The sequence below is a fragment of the Scleropages formosus genome, chromosome 16 (assembly GCF_900964775.1).
Source record: "Scleropages formosus chromosome 16, fSclFor1.1, whole genome shotgun sequence".
NCBI lineage: Eukaryota > Metazoa > Chordata > Actinopteri > Osteoglossiformes > Osteoglossidae > Scleropages > Scleropages formosus.
In genome coordinates, this window is record NC_041821.1 from 7,085,036 (window position 1) to 7,103,511 (window position 18,476).

The 18,476-nt window shown below is 47.3% G+C and overlaps 1 protein-coding gene across 1 annotated transcript in view; it reads right to left on the reverse strand.

Moving 5' to 3' along the window:
• The window catches only part of nr3c2 (nuclear receptor subfamily 3, group C, member 2), a 69,193-nt gene extending 61,834 nt beyond the window's left edge, over window positions 1–7,359 (reverse strand). Inside the window, exons 1-2 of the mRNA XM_029258813.1 lie at window positions 6,957–7,359; window positions 2,893–4,677 (exon numbers count right to left, since the gene is read on the reverse strand). Coding sequence (XP_029114646.1) covers window positions 2,893–4,658 — 1,766 coding nt within the window. The 5' untranslated portion in view covers window positions 4,659–4,677; window positions 6,957–7,359. The remainder of the gene's footprint in view (window positions 1–2,892; window positions 4,678–6,956) is intronic.
• Window positions 7,360–18,476: the final 11,117 nt, after the last annotated feature.

Below are 18,476 nucleotides of genomic sequence, written 5' to 3' on the forward strand. Positions count from 1 at the left end.
AACGGTATACACATCGATAACTCTGCCAGTGGCAGCCCAGCTCTTCATCAAACTGGCCAGAAATCACAAACGGAGGTCAGCTGACCCTGCCGGCAAACAAGGTCAAAAGAGGCCAATGAAATAAAAGAAGCCCCCAATCCTCCCTCCCAGCACCCCGCTTCTAGCAACTGGACCACTGAGCCATAATTGCCATCTCCGCACCGTGCTCAAGAGCCTCTTATCTGTGAACTCTACCAATGTACATAGGCTGTGATTTATACATTCACACAAGTGTAGTTTTCAGGAGTCCTATTCACAGGTGTCAGGGGATAACGTCCATTTCCTCCTTTACCGGCAAATTGGGCAAATGTGTTTCTTGCCTGCATTGTCGAAAACAGAATCAGACAAAGAAATTACCGAGGAGCGTCACCGTCAGCGACCGGTCTGGGAAGAGTGTCTAGTTAACACCAATGAGCTCGCAGGTGTGTTGATCTGACACCAGCGACCGGTGAGGTTTCAGAGGCATCAGTTTGATAGCGGCTGTCGCCCACCATCCGTCGTGAAGCTGACATGCCCTGCGTAGACCTTGCCGGTGTTGGTCGCCGTTCAGCCATGCCACCTCATTGATTCTCATCAGCTCTGACATTAAGTTAAGCAGAATCTCATTAGGACAAGATTCAGTCAGCATCATCTTAACCTTTATGGGTCGCGCCGGTGTGCCGACAGCATTCGTTTGGTAACGTTAATAACTAGAAAACCCCTAAATGAAAGAATGTTTATATTCACACACACACATTTTCAGAACCGCTTGTCCCATACGGGGTCATGGGAGCCGGAGCCAACCCGGTAACGCAGGGCGTAGGGCCGGAGGGGGAGGGGACACACCCAGGACGGGACGCCAGTCCGTCGCAAGGCACCCCAAGCGGGACTCGAACCCTAGACCCACCGGAGAGCAGGACTGTGGTCCAACCCACTGCGCCACCGCACCCCCCTGTTTATATTCACCTGTGACACAAACCTGATCTAATTACTTTATCAATACCTTTATAATATATGAGCAAAGCAAAGAGGTCACTGGTTTAAATACACACACACACACATTTTCAGAACCGCTTGTCCCATACGGGGTCACGGGGAACCGGAGCCTACCCGGTAACACAGGGCGTAAGGCTGGAGGGGGAAGGGGACACACCCAGGACGGGACGCCAGTCCGTCGCAAGGCACCCCAAGCGGGACTCGAACCCTAGACCCACCGGAGAGCAGGACTGTGGTCCAACCCACTGCGCCACCGCACCCCCCTGTTTATATTCACCTGTGACACAAACCTGATCTAATTACTTTATCAATACCTTTATAATATATGAGCAAAGCAAAGAGGTCACTGGTTTAAATATTTTAAACTAAATCATAATTGTGGGCATAACCAGAAGGCAATAAACCTTTTGCCTGGTTTTGCTTTCTCCCCAACAAGACTTCATGTGGTCAGCAATGTGGTCCATGTCTCCATATCAGGAACAAACTTAAAACAAATTAAAAATGTCTATCATTCACTAAAATGACAACAACAAGAACAAGGCTGTGTTCAATAGCAGAGATAGGTGTGGTGAACAGAACGGGGGGGGAATTGTTCATATTCAATTGTTCACCATATCAGCTGGAGAAGCATTAGCCGATGGTCGTGGAACAATGAAACCATCTCTGGAAAAACTTAAGATGTATTTCTTTAAACAAAAACCTGATTTTTGTTCACGAGCAACAGGGAGATTAAGTTTTTTTCAGTAACTTGGGCAGCATTTAAATCCATAAACACTATGTATAACCCGTAGAAGGTATCGCTTTATCACAGATCCTGTTGTCAGGACACAGATTCATCACATAAATAAAATATTAACATTTAAAATAATTATTTTGAACCCAAAGGGGAACAACATAATAAAAATTGTACTGTAACAAAACATGTATGATACAATGCAGCTGGACGTCGGTGTATAGTAATTTCTTTTGTACAATCTGATTATGGTCTTTGGTGTGTAATCAGGTAATCATGATATTGGCTGGAAAACAATTGTGTTGATACTGCTCCTTCCCAGATTGTAGTCGCAAGCAATAAACGCGGTCTTACACACACACAGAGCATCCTGATAAGACGCAAACTTTGCCTTCCAGTGAGACAGTAGAGAGATGAGGGAAATGAGCTTTGCAGGGCCGCAATCATGTGTTGCGGTACTGCGATCTGATGGTGCCTCGGCCCGACAGCGCTCGTGGTATGAAATCCCCCGCAGGCACTCCGGTTCCCATGGATTTCAAATCTGGCACCTCCATATGTAAAGCTAGCCCGTTCACTGATGTACATGGGTTCTCTATATGACCTGCTCACAGAGCATACAAAGAATAACCAGCTAAGGTAGGCGATATTCATGAGAGAATATGCATGGAAAAAATGCTTTTGCTCCTATTATTTTGTTTTGATCAGAAATTTGGGGAATTTTTTTTTTTTTAACCGAGCAATCTACGTTATCAGGCAACTATATATAATCTGTGTCGTATTGATGTTCAAGCTGCAGAGACCCAACAATTTTGCTTTCAGATCTATACCGCATTTTCTGATGTCAGAATGTTGCCTTTTTCCCCACAAAGAAAGGTTTCAACCTTGATTTCAGCTACCTTATCGGTGTCACCATCCGTTTCTTCGCCGATAAAAATATCTGTGCACGATGATTAAAAAAAAAAATATTGCAGCCAATTTCTGTAACTGGAAATTGGGGAAAAAAGATTTCTGCATAGTTTTGCCCCTTTCCACCAGGATGCAACATGACCGCAACATGACCGCTATCAATGAATCTTGCCATTGTAAGGTGACGGGACCACGGTGTTCGTGCGCGATTCTGCTTTCCGAACAGTCTCCTCCCTTACCTTGACATGCTTTCCGCCAAGCAGCTCTGTCCAGGGTAACCTTCCCCTTGTGATGACAGAGGGGTTTGCGGCAGACCTCGGCGTGCTTTCCACGTCTCCATTAACGCCGTAACAGGGGAAATCAAATTCAGCAAGGAATTTGACTGGTCTCGGACATCGTGCCGCGAAAAAGACATAGTTCCTTGCGCTCCGATCTGGTAATGAAACGAATGTCCTCCTGAATTAACTCCTACAATAGCTGGAGTTTGCGTGCTGCTACTCTCTGAGTAGTAGCTGTCACTGTTGTACTCCTGCTTAATCCCCTTTGGAAACACACTGTTGGAGAAAACACCGGGTTCATAGCTACCGCTCACTGAAGAAAGAGGAGGCCCTAAAATTCCAGAGAGACTGTATTCATCCACATTGTCCCTCAAAGACAAGTACGAGGTCTCAGGTGTATGGAACATATTTAAAGACTCCGGCTCACTGTAGCCAGGGTTCAAGCACGGTCCTTCTTTGCTTGGCTCACTTTTAACCTGTACAGGAAAAGCCGAGTTGGCTATTCTGCTCTTGTTGTTGCCCAGACACATGCTCCTAAAGTCTGTATCTGGTTCATTCTTTATGTATTTCACCATGCCCATGTGGTCCAGGCCAATGTTGTACTGTTCACCATCAGCACATTCCACCTTGGGGAATTCAAAGCCCTTCAGGTCTTGGTCTCTCTCTTCCGGACTGTGGATGTCACTCTGCACTAGGCCCAGTCCACCAGCAGGGCTGGACATAGGGAAGCCCGTCAGATTCCTGGGACTGGTCTGAGGCACGGTACCACCAGGTCCAGGACTGTAGATGGAGCCCCGCATGTTGCTGTTGCTGATGTTGCTGGCACCACCGGCTGGGCTGGACACAGAAGACCTCACATTGGCACTGCAGGACGGTGGGGACCTCACGCTCCCCATGCTCTGCGGACTGGAGATGGGTGACCTCATGACGTCAAGAGGACTGGTTTGCGGAGACCCCATGACGCCTGTGCCAGCTGGGCTGCAGGTGCTGGCGTTGCTGGGATGCACGTTAGAGAGGCCTGGAGCAGTGTTCTGGCCCAAGGGGCTGCCCAGGGACGGGCCGGCGGTTCTGAAGAACGTCGGGCTCGAGGTTGACGACACCGCATTATTACCTCCAGGGCTGGAGCTATTAGAGCCTGGAGAACTGCCGTGAAGCGTCAAGACCACGGTGCCAGCACCCCGCCGGGCCCCGGAGGTGCTGTCCAAGGGAGGTACGTTGAGCGGACGGGGTACAGCGATGTAGGCCGAAGGAGAAGCTTTCGGATTTGGGCTCTCTGATGACAGGCCTATACTGTCCTCTGGGCGCTGCCCACTGGGCAGACATGCTTTGCCCGGGCTGCAGTGACCTCCTGGGGCATTTTGTGGGCCAAGCGGGTAGTCAGCCTCTCTCACAGAGTTCATGTACAAGCCCATTGACTCCGCCACCGTCTTGGATAGCTCTTTGGAATCCATCTCCATTTTTGCACCAGTCACAGGACCACTAAAACCTGGAAAAGTAAATGACTGGCTCTGGCTGGGGCAAAGGGTGGGTTGAGCCATCTTCTCTGCGCTGCTGTTTTTGAAGGTCATTTCCGAGGCAGAAGGGCAGCCGGCATTAACAATGTCCATCAGAACATCACTGTTGGTCTGAGCGCCCTGTTCCATTGCACCAGGGTACTCTGCCGAGTGAACCCACTGGCTCCCACTGTCACCTCCCTCAAATAAACTTTGGTATTTTTTGGTCTCCATGACTGAATCATCGACACACCTGATGCAAACGGGAAAGGGAAGGAAAAAGAGAAAGAAATCCTTGATGCACAGAGCACACAGAATTATCCCCAACATGAATTTATAACACATTGCCATGTACCTGCAAGCTCTAAATATAACTGTCAAAATGACGACGCTTTTTTTTAAAACTTCAAAGCAACTGTCTGATCAATGCGACCCATGACTTACTGATGTTATTACAACTTTTCTCCAACTTCTCACGAAAAGAGATAAAGCAAACATTTCAAGGAACGCACACTACGCTGCAAAACGTCTTTAAAAAAAAAAAAAAAAAATCAATTTAACACCCACTTGTAATATGAGGACATAACGAACGTGACTTTTATCAGGAGCTTATACAATTTTTGAGGTAGGCCCTTTTAAAGAGGATCTGGAGCGAAGGCTGTCATCACCGCCGTCTTTACACCCCGCCACACGTGTACAGTGCAGCGTGTGTGATAGCGCTTGCACTGGGCCACAGGATAACACTGATTCGTGGGAAACTGGAGGAGAGACAGACTACGGAGCATCAACTGGCACCGTGATGCGAGCACTCTGATGTTAGGGAGCATGGTCTACTGACTTTGAACTGGTGACTTTTTTTCCCCTCAGTAGCTAAACCTCATAAGCATTAGGAACCGAGCCTGGCGGAGGAGACCCGAACCCTCCATGTAAGGCAGAACTCTGCTTCTGCCACACAACAATGACAATTTTAAATACTTCATCATGTCACAAATCTTCCATGAGCTTATCCTGGCGTCTGGAGAAAAAATTCCGGGTTGTTACAACTTATTGGACAATTGTTTTATTAGGTTTAGAACGTGCCTTCGGCCAAAATGTACTGAAAATCAACACAAGCATACATGCGTTTGTTTTCATTATATAAACCCGAGACAGGATGACAGTGGGGCTTTAAAGGCGTCACGTGGTCCTCGGCCACATTCTCTCCCTCTCTCTCCAATGGCTCCGCCTCTTCATAGCTGCTACTGGGTGAAAAAGTGGCACCGATGTGCCAGACCACGCAACGATTGGCTCCGTGATCTGTCAGTCATTAGCGGTAGCTATAAACACATCACGTGGTCCTCGGTAACGTTCTCCTACGGTTCCGCCTCAGAGCTGCGATTGGATGAAAAAGAGGCATCGCTCCGCCGTGCTGCGCACGGATTGGTTTAGTGGACTGTCAGTTAGTGGGTCTTTAATCGCGGCCACAACATTGCTGCGACATTACCGAGAAATTATAACAACGCTTAAGGCCACATAGTGCTAGGGGAAAAAGTCAAAACTTTGAATAAATCCGCGATCCTCGGCCCAAATTAACGTGTTACTTGAAATAAAATACTGTCCGACGAAATTCGATATTCGGTCTTCATGTCGTTTGGAAGAATCCATAAGTAAGGCGGACATTTATCACGCTGGGCTGTGTTTGGTTTGTGTAAAAACGATATTTACAGAAAAGCAGATGTCCAAGTCTTCAAGTTTCCATATAACACACGATAAAAGTGTATTTAACACACGTACTGCACTTTTTTCAAGCGATCTGCGCTGTTTATGCTAATAGGGTACAGCACTACTAACAGTTTAACCGCACAGAGACGGCGTATATGATAAAAAGTGTAAAAATCACATTATTATTACCTGTTCTCCTAATATTTGTATCGATAAGGTCCCCTGGAGAATTACAGGCTAGGGTAAAGGGAATGTATCAGTTACATTTAGCTCAACGAAGCTATACAACAGTGCTTCTTTAATTATGGAGTGAAATCGGTGTGATTTATTTATTTCCAGCGGAGGAAAAATAACACGTTACCGACTAAAATAACGACGGTGTGCACGCAGGGAAACATACTCGAGCAGGAGGATTGTGTCAACGAGGTTTGTAAGGAAACTTGCCTAGTAGATGTTTGAGACCCAGTGGAACGAGCGATTACATCGTTGCTGCTGACTGTTATGTGGTAAAAAGTACACCGAAACACAGATACCCAGTCAATAATATCATATGTCATATCGTTCCATAGTCTGAGCGTGCATGCACTGTGTGTGTAAGTGTACTGTCAATTTCTGCGTGCAACAGCGGGGGTTAATAATTAAACCTGTGCAGTTTTTACAGGTCCTAAATGGTTCAAAGTTGATATTGGTGATTAGCAGAGAGAGCAATAACGGGGAAAAGGTGGGAAAGACTTAACTCGCAGAAACTTGGCTCGCTGAGCACATTTAGCACGAGGGCAGCTTTTTTTTTTTTTTTTTTTCCTCTTTTTTTCCCCCCTCCTCCGATCTTACCTTAATCACGACATCCAGGTTGGTCAGGTGGCTGCCGCCGCTGCTGCCGGACACCAGTAATCCACGCGCGAAAGGACGACGATGACGGTGATGAGGATGAGGATGATGCTGATGATGATGATGGTGGTGATGAAGAACTCATCAGTCAGTGGCTCTTCTTCCCGACTCCGTCCCCGCCGTGCACACACACTCTTGCTCACTCACTGTTGCTGCCGTGCGCGCGCACTAGTTTCACTTGCGAAAAAGGCTGCGCGGCGGCGGCGGCAGGAGCGGCGCTCCCACTGCTCCCCGAGCGCGATTTACGGCCACAGCGAAGACGCCCCCGTCGGAGCCCTCGGGGCTCTCATATTCCGCACCACATTCCCCGCCGAGCGCCGAGGACGCGGAGCGCAGCGGCGGAGCCCAGGAGTCCGGCAGGCTCGCGGAGCGACGTCATCGCGGGCACGTGGACCCTCCTACTGCAACGGGCGGCACGAGCTCGGGGCGGGGAGGGGGGTGGGTTGGTGGCGGGGAGGGGTTGACCGAATCCCGGCTTCCCAGGTGCACCGGTGGCAGGGTGTGTGACCTGAGCAGGTGATCGTCCTCCTCCTGTCCGGAGGCGGTGAGACCGCGCGTGAGCGGGAACCGACTGCAGAACGCAGCACATCACCGTTACCGCACAAACTTGAGGGGGGGGGTATGTACTATGTATCACTATTGTGCAATAAACTAGGATGGAGCCACCTTCACGTTTGAATACCCCCTTTTTTACAAATGTATTTATTTAACCTTTATTTGTCCGGCGCGTTCCTCCCAGGAGACTTACAGTGAGTTACTTCTTAGCAGACACTTTTTCTTCTCCAAAGCGACTTCCAATGAACTCTATGTAGTGTTATGAGCCCACACACATTATTCACCGCGGTGATGTACACTGCTAGATACACTACTTACACTGGGTCACTCATCCATACATCAGGGGAACACACTCTCCCTGTCACTCACACACTATGGGTGGGCCTGAGCATGTCACTGGAGTGTGGGAAGAAACCAGAGCACCCAGAGGAAACCCAAACGGACACAGGGAGAGCATGCAAACTCCAGACAGACTGAGCAGGGATCGAACCCACTTCCTCTCACACCACCCAGGTGCTGTGAGACAGCAGCGCTACTCGCTGTGCCACCCAGACTTACACTGTTAATCAACTTTACAGCGATTCACTCATTTGTACTGCAGCTCATTCTTACTGTTCAGGGTAAGTTCAGGGTAAGTACCATGATCAAGGGAGCTACAGCATGAAAGGGACATGAACCAGAGACGTTTAGATGGTACAAGTGACAGCTCTAATCACTACGCCACCTGTTGTCCTGGAAACCACTGAACCTTAAGAGACCGACTGAGTCCGATGTTAACGGTATGTAACATCAGCATTCTTTAGAAAAAAAGAAAAAGAAAAAAAAAACAGACTGAGTTATAAAACAAAGACCTGGCAAAGTTAAATCCCCCCCTCCCCCGGCACACACAAACACACATTTGATATAAGAACTATGGCCTTACAGTGATGCAGACATTTTCTTTGGGAAAACACAGACCCCCATATGGCAGCTCTTCTTCTGCAGCACACCAGACCAGCCCTGCACAATAAAGAATTGGTGGTTTGATGCCAGACGTTGCCCCCCCCCCCCCCCCCCCCGCCACCCGCACCCGGTTTGTCTGCTCTTGGTTTATCTGATTTAAAGAGATCAATACAAATGAATACAAACAGCCCATTTATAATTTCAGTATCACTCAGATGGCCTATATAGCTTTTTAACCGCGGGGCAGCTGCAGAACCACACCAGGAATTTGCCAGTGTAAGACTGTATTCTATTTGGACTGACTGGTCAATCAATCCACCAGACAGTGTCACGCAACGCATATACGCACTGCAGGAGGACCGAGGCAGCGCTGTCCACCAGGGGGCGCTACATTTCCCCCAACTGCTCGACACTGCTCCCAGTTGTACTGTGGTAACACCACAATGGGATACTGCTGACTGCCATGTCCTCTGTCACCTTTTCATCCTCCAAAAAAATCCCACAAGTTGAATGGCGTTGCAGGGGTTCTGTTGGTAACTTTAAGTGCCCCCCGTGGATTTCCCCCGTTAAGTTTTTCCTTCGGCTTCGCGGGGATGTAAATTCAAAGGTTGTAGAGAGCACGAAGCCGTGCATTGAGCTCCACATGGGTTGCGGAGCTCCTGCAGGGGATGGCGGTCGGAGTTGCTTGGTTACAGCGGAGGCAGGCAGTGCTACGGCGCTGTCCGCATACAGGAGCAGAGCGAGTTCTGCAGCTGCAGTGCTCTCACCTATTTTACATGAATTCATATTTGCATTTCAGCTTTACTAAGGTTAGAGCACAGAAAAATGACCGGGAAGTTGCTTGCTCAAGCCCCGGGAGACCCTGTAGTGTTGTCCCCTTGAGCGAGGTGCTTAACCTGAATTCATACCGAAGTCCATCTGTATAAATAGGTAAAGTGCAAAAAATTGCAAGCTATGTGGGTCACTTTGCATAACAGCCTGGGTTAAGCAAGGACAGCATCTACCAATCTGCATGGCTCTTGATTTGGTTCTTCACTAAATGTTGGCTTTTTTCAGTAGGTGCATATACTTTAAGGGTACAGAAAAGGCAAGGTGAGTTGAGCTGGGCTCCGGACTCCATTAATATATATGTCACATGCACTGGTTCTGCTCGGAGATGATAAATGTGGTGTCTACAAATATTTATAAAGACAAGGGTGGTGGTTTGCAGGTGATGAAATTGAAATCAGCTGAAATTGAGAAATGCACAAATAAGAGGATACAAACCGTTCTGCTTTTTGGAGAGGGAGCAAAGGTGCACTATATAGGTGCTGGACTTGAACCACCCTGTAATTCTACCAGGGTAAAATCGTCAGTGCTACATCAAAATTGAGAGTGTGAAGTGGACTCTGAACGATGCGTTTCTTTTTTTCTCCCCCAAAATGCAGTACGACAAGCCACCTGACCAGGCTGCATCAATGCACTTACAGTACTACCAACTTTTAAAAGCCTTTTGTGCATAACATAGTTGCAGATACATCACTCATCAGCACTATCATGCGCTCTCTGCTGTGTAAATTCACTGTGGATATAGGAATCAGCAGGGAAACAGAGGTGGCACACACTGTAAGTGGGTATCTGCCTGTGGCCACCCTGGGTCTGAAAGCCACTTCTGTGTCTCAGCCTGTGCCAACTACATTATGGAAATGCATGCAAGCGTTAACATCTTTGCAATTCAGCAGCCCGTGCACTTGATCGTGACATCAGAATTATTTGCTGCCGTTCTCAATGGCTCGACAGTGTGGGCAAGTTTTCCCTCACAAATCGAGGCATACATCAACTTCTCACGAAACAAACATTTAAACAGTGATGTCACGAAAGAGAGAGCAAGCAAAAAAGCAACGAGATGTCCAAGGGAGCCGGCATCCTAAATAAAATATAATTACTAGCGCAGTTATTGCTATTTATTCATTATCATACAGAATGTCTCACTCAGGAGTGACACGCAATCAGGAAATACCAGTATTAAACCGTGTAAAGCTTACTTTCCTCCAACTTTACTCTCTGTTCCATTTCACTTTCTAGAGTAAAATACTATTGATTGCTCTTTTAGGAGAATTTGACAGCAGCTTAAGGATGTCAAAATGATTCCCTCTGTAAAGGCAGCCCTAGCATTAGTTCTTCACCTTCCATCCACTTTTTTGGGGCAGTTAGTTTTGCTCCATCCCACCGCGCCGGTATTGACAGCAGCTCACAGCAGCTGTGGAAACAAGGAGAAGCCACAAGGCAGACGGAGAACTAATTTGCTGCCCAATTACCGCAAGACCCCTCGATTATCTACATCAGACATGAAGCGCGGGCTGCACCGTATCGCTGGAGAATCAGTGAAAACCAATTTTTAGGATGCAATCTGCTGTCTCTGTGTGTGAAATTGTGCCCTAAATGGTACCCTTTCTTCCCAAAATGATTTCAGTACAACTATTCTTGGTGGGGGTTGGGGGGGGTGTAGTGGGTAATGTTCTTGTTTCTCTTTTGGTCCCTTGTTTAACACCCCACATTCAATACTAACTGTTTAAATTTAATCTGTGTGAACAGTTCTGTTTACACCGTAGACATCATAATGTTAGGCCTAAACCCAGAGTTTAATTTGATTGACCACGCAGTTGCTTGGCATTTTAATACTTATTGTTGAGTGCTTCTGGCTTGATATTAACCCCTGGCAACCACATAAATCTAACTCCTCCAGAATGTTCGGTCCACCTTTTGCACCGAAAAACGTTGGAAAGGGACGCATCCATTGTTTCTGTGTTTGGGTCCATCCGTCAGGTGTTTTAATACAGACAGATGTGTAATGAACCTTTTTGAATAGCAAAAACAAAATGTGGTGTTCCACAGGGTTCCATACTGAGTCCTACATAGTTAATGATGTAACTGCCTCAAAAATTTAAACTGTTTTTACCTGAACAGAAAAACAATTACTGATTATCTTTCTTTGCAAATTAGCAACAAATCACACACACAGACTGAAACCACTTGTCCCAAGCGCGGTCACGGCGAACCAGAGCTTAACCCAGCAACACAGGGCGCAAGGCTGGAGGGGGAGGGACACACCCAGGACGGGACACCAGTTCATCGCAAGGCACCCCAAACGGGACTCGAACCCCAGACTCGCCAGAGAGCGGCACTCGGCCAAACCCGCTGCACCACCACACCCCCTCACCAACAAATCAGATTTTTTAAATTTCAACTGTAATTAAAAAAGACAGTAACTCAACTGTACTGGTTATGTCTTTATCTGTTCTGTTTGTGTTCATTCTGCTTTGTTACCATTATGCCTTTCTGATCTACCTTTGGTTGATTGAGATGCCTATTTAAAAAATAAGAAACTCCATTATTATCATATCTGAAACCCAAAATCATCTGGACATTAATGACCAAGAGATTATTTTTTTCTATGGAGATATGAGCTCAAGTGAAAGTGTTCTGGGAAACAAACTTAAACTGGTCTCAGGTTGAAACAAAACAAAAGTGAATGTGAAAGAATCTGAGTAAAAATAAGCAGCATGTCGTGTTGTAAAACAGTGAATTAAAAGTAAAATAACTGATTCTGTAAATGTTCTGCCTGACAATCAAGACACAAGAGGTATGATTCTGAACTCTAATAACACTTTGCTGTAAATATTCCTGTGCTCCGTAACTCTTTTCAATAATGAAGGTGTTCAAGATTTCAGCACTCTGGACAGCTCTCGTTGGACGTTGAGTTGACATCACATTTCACAACAGTTTTCCTATTTTGGTTATCACCAGAAATGGTTAAAGCAACACATTAATCTCACATTTCGTATGCATATATAAGTACTCATCGGGATATTTTAAGAAGTGCATCTGGATTTAGGGCCTTAACCAGAAATACCGAAGGATTGTCATAAGCATAACTCCATAGAAAGTCGATGAAAACAAGAACAATGGTTTGGGGAAACTGACCCCTTGCTCCTGTCATCTAGTTACGGAAACATCCTTCAGCTGCAATGAAAACGCTGGGGAAACCATCAGTTGTAACACTGATCTTGGTTTAATGATACTGTGGATCTGTTGCGATAGCTGCACCTCCCAGATCTTCACATCCCCTGCGAACTCAGTCAATAAAGTATGATAAAGAATCCCTAGGTGTGAGCACATGGCGCTCAGGACTCACCTCTGAAGGAGTGTCGGCTGGGTTTCCGTGGGGCTGGCGTGACAAAGGCAGAGTAACCTACAGTAACCCAAGCTCCTGGGTTCCAGTCTCCAGGGACCCCACTCTTTGGGTTTCCATATAGTGTGTTGATGAGCCCCAGCTGAGGACTCTCAGGGCCAAAGTGCAGGGCTTCAGAGGCCTTCCTTTGGGAAGAGATTTATGGCTGTTATTCTGTTGCTATGAACTCGAGGGGAGGTCCTAGTCAGGAGGCATGCGTTACTTTTAAGGTTTGGTTGTGCCTTCCCACAGCAGTGGCAGTTTTGTCAGCTGGCCGTGATGCTTGGTTTAACATACATGCATTTGCTGCAGCAAACACCCTACATACTGTATAACGCATACACCCTTGAAGCCTGCAGGGTAGTGTAGGAGACATCTGGTGGGTTAGTGGTAAGGGCTGCTGCCTTTAGACCCAAAAGTTGCAGGGTCAAGTCTCTCTTCCTGCTGTAGTATTCTTGATCAAGGTTCTTACCCCGATGTGCTCCAGTAAAATTGCCCAGATGTATAATCCTAAGTAGCTCAATACAGTGAGTCACTTTGGAAAAAAGCATCAGCTAAATGAATAAATGCAAGAAATGTGTTGACGATGATCGCTGTGACAGACGGGTTGCAATGAGGCGACTCTGCACGGAAACCCACGCTACAATGAGAGAGCGTGAGCTGCAGGGGAGCGATTTGCACGCCGTCGACTCATACAGTAAACGCAGCCTAATTACAGTGAGGATAGTGGCCTCAGCTGCATCTCCCTGAGCTTTGCACCCTGTGGTGTAAAATAGTTAATAAAGTATAATGAAGAGTCCCTTGGTGAGTGTGTAAGCCCCCCCGGAGATCCCTTGCATTCACATTTCTAATAACAAAAACACACCATCCTTCTCAATGCATGCGGGTGATAAATAAGGTCTCGCGCACAAACCCAAATCAGCGCAAAGTTTCGCCTCTTCGGATGCCTGACAGAATGTTCCAGATTTGTTTGGCCTGAGCTGAACCTGCGCGAGCTGAGCTGCGGCGCAGAGGCGAGCCGACAAAGTGGGCCAGTCTGACTGTGATGTAATGCCGAAGCGGGAGAAGGGCTAACAGGAGCAGCCGCAGGGGCGGGCAGACTGAACGCCTACCCTCAGCGAAGGCGCTTCAGACGCCGCCGTCCTTGCCAAGCACTCGATACGTGCATGCATGCGCTCCTCTTCCTGTGAGCGTTATGTGTTCGAGACCTTTATTGTTCTCACCGTGGAAAAAAATCACTGCAAGTGGAATGCAAAACCAAAGCCAAACCGCAGACAGTATGAAAGGTTGATGCAGGTTACCGCAGTATATTGTGGTACCAGCCTCTATCACCAGCCTTCCCCTTCTGTCTGAGAGAGAAGTGACTCTCACTGCACAGCCCTTCAGGAGTCATGACGACTGGATGCGGACGAAGGAACACTTCATCTTGGCAGTTAATTTGGTTTCCTTTATCTGCCCAAAACCAGAATACACTCTAGTAAAATCATGGAGTACAATACAGCGTACCGTTGATTTGAAAGGAACAGCGGGCGTTATCATAGGACCTCGCTACGGCAGTAGTAAATAGAAGAACAACACATTCAAAATATAAGTATTCCTGTAAACTTGTATAACAAATGAAAAAGATTTCGGACAGACAGAGAGACTGTTCCACACATCGGTATCGTGGAATTGTCGTGAAAATTGGCCTTTTGCGGTAGAAGCACGAGCAATACCACGGTCAGGGGTCTGGCCTCGCTGAGTACCACTGGGTGGACAACCACTCCTATAATCCTTGCATCCTGTGCTCAATACCAGCAACTCTATTCCTTTTACTTTACAGAGCTGTGTTATGCGATCGTGGTGGAACCCCAAGCCACCGATGACATGTTACGTGCTGCTGCTGCTGCAGTAAAAACCCTGTGCTGAAATTAATTCATTTCATAATTAATACATCATAAATGAATACATACGAACACTTCTGGTGAAGACATTAAATCCAGTGCTGTTTGCGTAACTATCGCTTACGTCACGAGCGTAAAGCTGTGTAGAAGTATGGTTGGTCCCTGTTAGAGTGTGGATGTCGGACAATGCGCGTCTGATGTGCAGTACTGTAAATAGTCAGCAGCGGTGTAAATTATGCGCAGCGGTGTAAATGTATCCTTGCCGCACGGCCCGACGTGGCGCCGGCTGGCACGATGTCCCTCGGGATTACTGTACGCTGGCGGCAGCGTGGCCAGCTGAGTTACAGGTGATAGCTCCGTGGGCGTTAGAGCGCAGACTCATTCCTGAGACACGATTCCCGGTTCCCGATACCGTGCCAACACGGGTTCGCGCGCAGCTCATCGAAACGGGCCGGTTTCAATGAATCGCACACGGAGGGCGTGCAATCTCGAACCCCCGACGGTGGCACCGTGATTAATCCTGCAGGCAACAGTCAAGGGGATGTCAGTGGCAATTAATCAGCGCCGTTGCATAACACGCCATACTATGTGTCAGGGTGGGTGGCAACCTCGCAAGCGGCGCTTGTGAATTACTCACACGGTTCGAGATCGTCTCCGGCCTGATCCAAGCCACAAACTTTCAGCCGGGCATAAATCAGAGAGGCCGACGGCTGTCGGTTTTACTACGGGAGAAACGCGCTCGGGGCGGGACGGCTGGGAGTAACGGGGCCTTGCAAGGAACCACAAATTCGTTCTAAAGACGGCAAAGAAATGTTTTACAGCTCGATGCCAACGCCCAGCGCGGATCTGAAAATGCGTCCGGTAGCTGCGGTTCTGCGCCCAAATACCGAACCGCAGCGGCACCTCTGAGGAGAGCCCACGGCAATAACGGAACCAGTCCCCCCGCCGAGAGCGGCGATCCCAAGCTCATCGCCAACAGGCCAAGGTTTGCCGCTGATGCTTCCCAGATCATTGGAGCACTTTACCGATGAATGGGCAGCATCATTTCTCAGCTTCTCTCACATCTGGAACCCAGAGTGATGGCATGACAAGGAACCACATGGCGCGGGTATCACTTCAGTAAGATAGATGGGATGTCTAATGAGCACCCCCCCCCCCTTAACTGTATTCCGCTCAGATTTGCAAAACCATTTTGTATTTTTATCACCTTGAAGAAGCACACTATGCACGAGCGCACCATGCCAACAGATTGTATGCAAATATTACACAGAAAATAGAAACTTTTAGTGGCAAACTATGCCGAACCCTATAACCGCACAGAGATAACAGGATTTTAACAGGTTCCCTGAATATCACAAACACTCCGGCAAAACACATGCTATTTTATCTTGACAATTCTACAGTGACAAAGTATAATGGTGACAGCAATTGTCACAGCTGTTTCAAAACAAGCAAATGTTTTAAGGAAACACACATACAGTACATATGCATATATACATATATATACACAGACATACATACAGACGCACAATTTGAATATATATCTTCATATATAGACTTTTGTATACTCATATAACACAGTTATATTTGTGGAAAATTAAGTTTAATTATATTTCAATAGGGGGGTGCAGCGGCGGGGCAGGTTTGGCCAAATCCTGCTCTCCGGTGGGTCTGGGGTTCGAGTCCCGCTTGGGGTGCCTTGTGACGGACCGGCGTCTCGTCCTGGGTGCGTCCCCTCCCACTCCGGCCTTGTGCCCTGCGTTGCCGGGTTGGGCTCCGGTTTGCCGCAACCCCGCTCGGGATAAGCGGTTTCTCTGTGTGTGCGTGTGTGTATTTTAGTAAGAGAAAGGGACAGGTTATTTAGCAGAAACAATGTCTCAGTGGACCCTCTTTGATCCACATATTCTCACTAGGATAAACATGTTTTTCTATCGCTTTCTTTGACACCTGTGCACGGCTGAGGGGTCTGTCACGGTGTACGTTCCTGCCCCGGACATCACCCGCCTCCATCCCCAAATCCTTTTCCAGCCCAGTGACAGGAGTCTGAGACCGTCCACAGCTCCTGTCACCGAGCGCTGTCCATCTGCCTGGGCGGGCAGTTGGTCTTCAAAGTGGGTTGTATCAGGGATAGAGTTTCATGGGAGCTGTAATGTAGTGCTCAGGAGAACCTGTGCTTAATACTGACTGACTGTCCCTTGATTTGAAAGGTTTCGAGACCCACATATGAGGTTACAGCAATAACAACAACAATGACAGTTATGTCACGTGTATAGCACAACATCCAGACCACTGCGGCTCCGCGGTGGACAAGTGGTTATTGACGATGGATGAATGGATGGATGGATGGATGGATGGATGGATACTAATTCCATGTTCGGAACTGCCGTTCCGTAGTCATTGTGTACTCTGTAATGCGATTGTATTTGGTAAAGGAGATCCGTGTGCTGTAAGTATATTTATGAAAAAGAAAAGTGTTATGGGCTGCAAATGAACATCTTTGAAACAAGCTGCAAAAAATGTTACAGTTTCAAAGTTAGCTGGGTGAGGGCTAATGAATAAAGCCCAAAGGCACCGCAAATAAACAATATTCCCATGTTCAAATCGGAGACATTTCTGTCAAATGAACGTGAAGCTGCTGTTTTCCAGGAACGATGCCAGAGATTAAAAATAAATTGGCGCACACCGCACAATCAACACGGCTTCGGACAGTAGCTGCGCAACGGCCAGCGACACGCGGGTGGGGTCGGCAGAGGTCACAATCCAAACATCCATTTTTTTTATTTTTGACCTCGTGAATTTTCAACGAGGTGATGTTTTCTCAGCACAAAACTTCTTCCAAAGTGTGTAACTGAATTGCATAAACACACTCTTACATTTAGCTGATGCTTTTCCGCAAAGCAACTTACAATGTTAGTTTACCCACAGTGAGTCACCCATTTATACAGCTGGGTAATTTTACTGGAGCAATTCAAGGTAAGTACCTTGCTCAAGGGTACTATAGCCAGAGACAGGGATTGAACCCACAACCTTGGGATCCAAGAGCAGTGACTCCAACCAGTACACTACTAGTTGTCCCCTTACACTATACACCTTCCAGTAAACATTATAAGGAAACTTTTCTGATTATGGAAACACCTTTACAGCATTTTCAGAGACTGCTGCTTGGAGTGGACCATTACACACTCATTGAGAAAAGAAAAACACACAATCACATTGGCTTATGCGTGTCAGAGAAACAGGACTAGAAAGACATAATCGACTCAGTGCACGTATTTGTACGTCTGCTGTAAACCCCATGTTTCTGATGTGATTTGGAAAATTTTCTTTCCAATTAGCATAGACTGTAACCTGGGATGCCAGACCGCACCGTTGAGCCTTCCGGAGGTGTCGTGGACCTAATTCAACGAAACACTGGCGAAGGAAGGAGCCCGCTTGATAATCTCGATGAAATGCTCATGTTGGTACCTGGTAGTTGTGTTGGTTGGTTGGTTGGTTGGTTGGTTGGTTGGTTGGAGAAGGTAGTTAAGCTTCTTGGTCTCCAATCATGGAGATGTACGTTGGCTACGCTGGATGTTGTTCTCTGCGGCTTCATGCTGTTGTGGGTTGGACTGGGTCTTTGCGGAGAGCTGCTGTAATATACGCGTGGGTATAACATCTTGTCCTGTGTATCTTGAATGTCCCCTGGGCCCATTGACAATGCATAACCCCAAAAGAGTCAGTTTATTTATAAGTCCATACACAGCAGCAGTGAGAAGTGTGAGTACACTTACTGAGGAAGGAAAGGTTTTTTTCACGAGGCATATGGTTCGCAGCTCTGAGCAGCGGATCGCTCGTGGACACCTATGTGTTGCTCCCCTCTCGCACTTCTGCGGA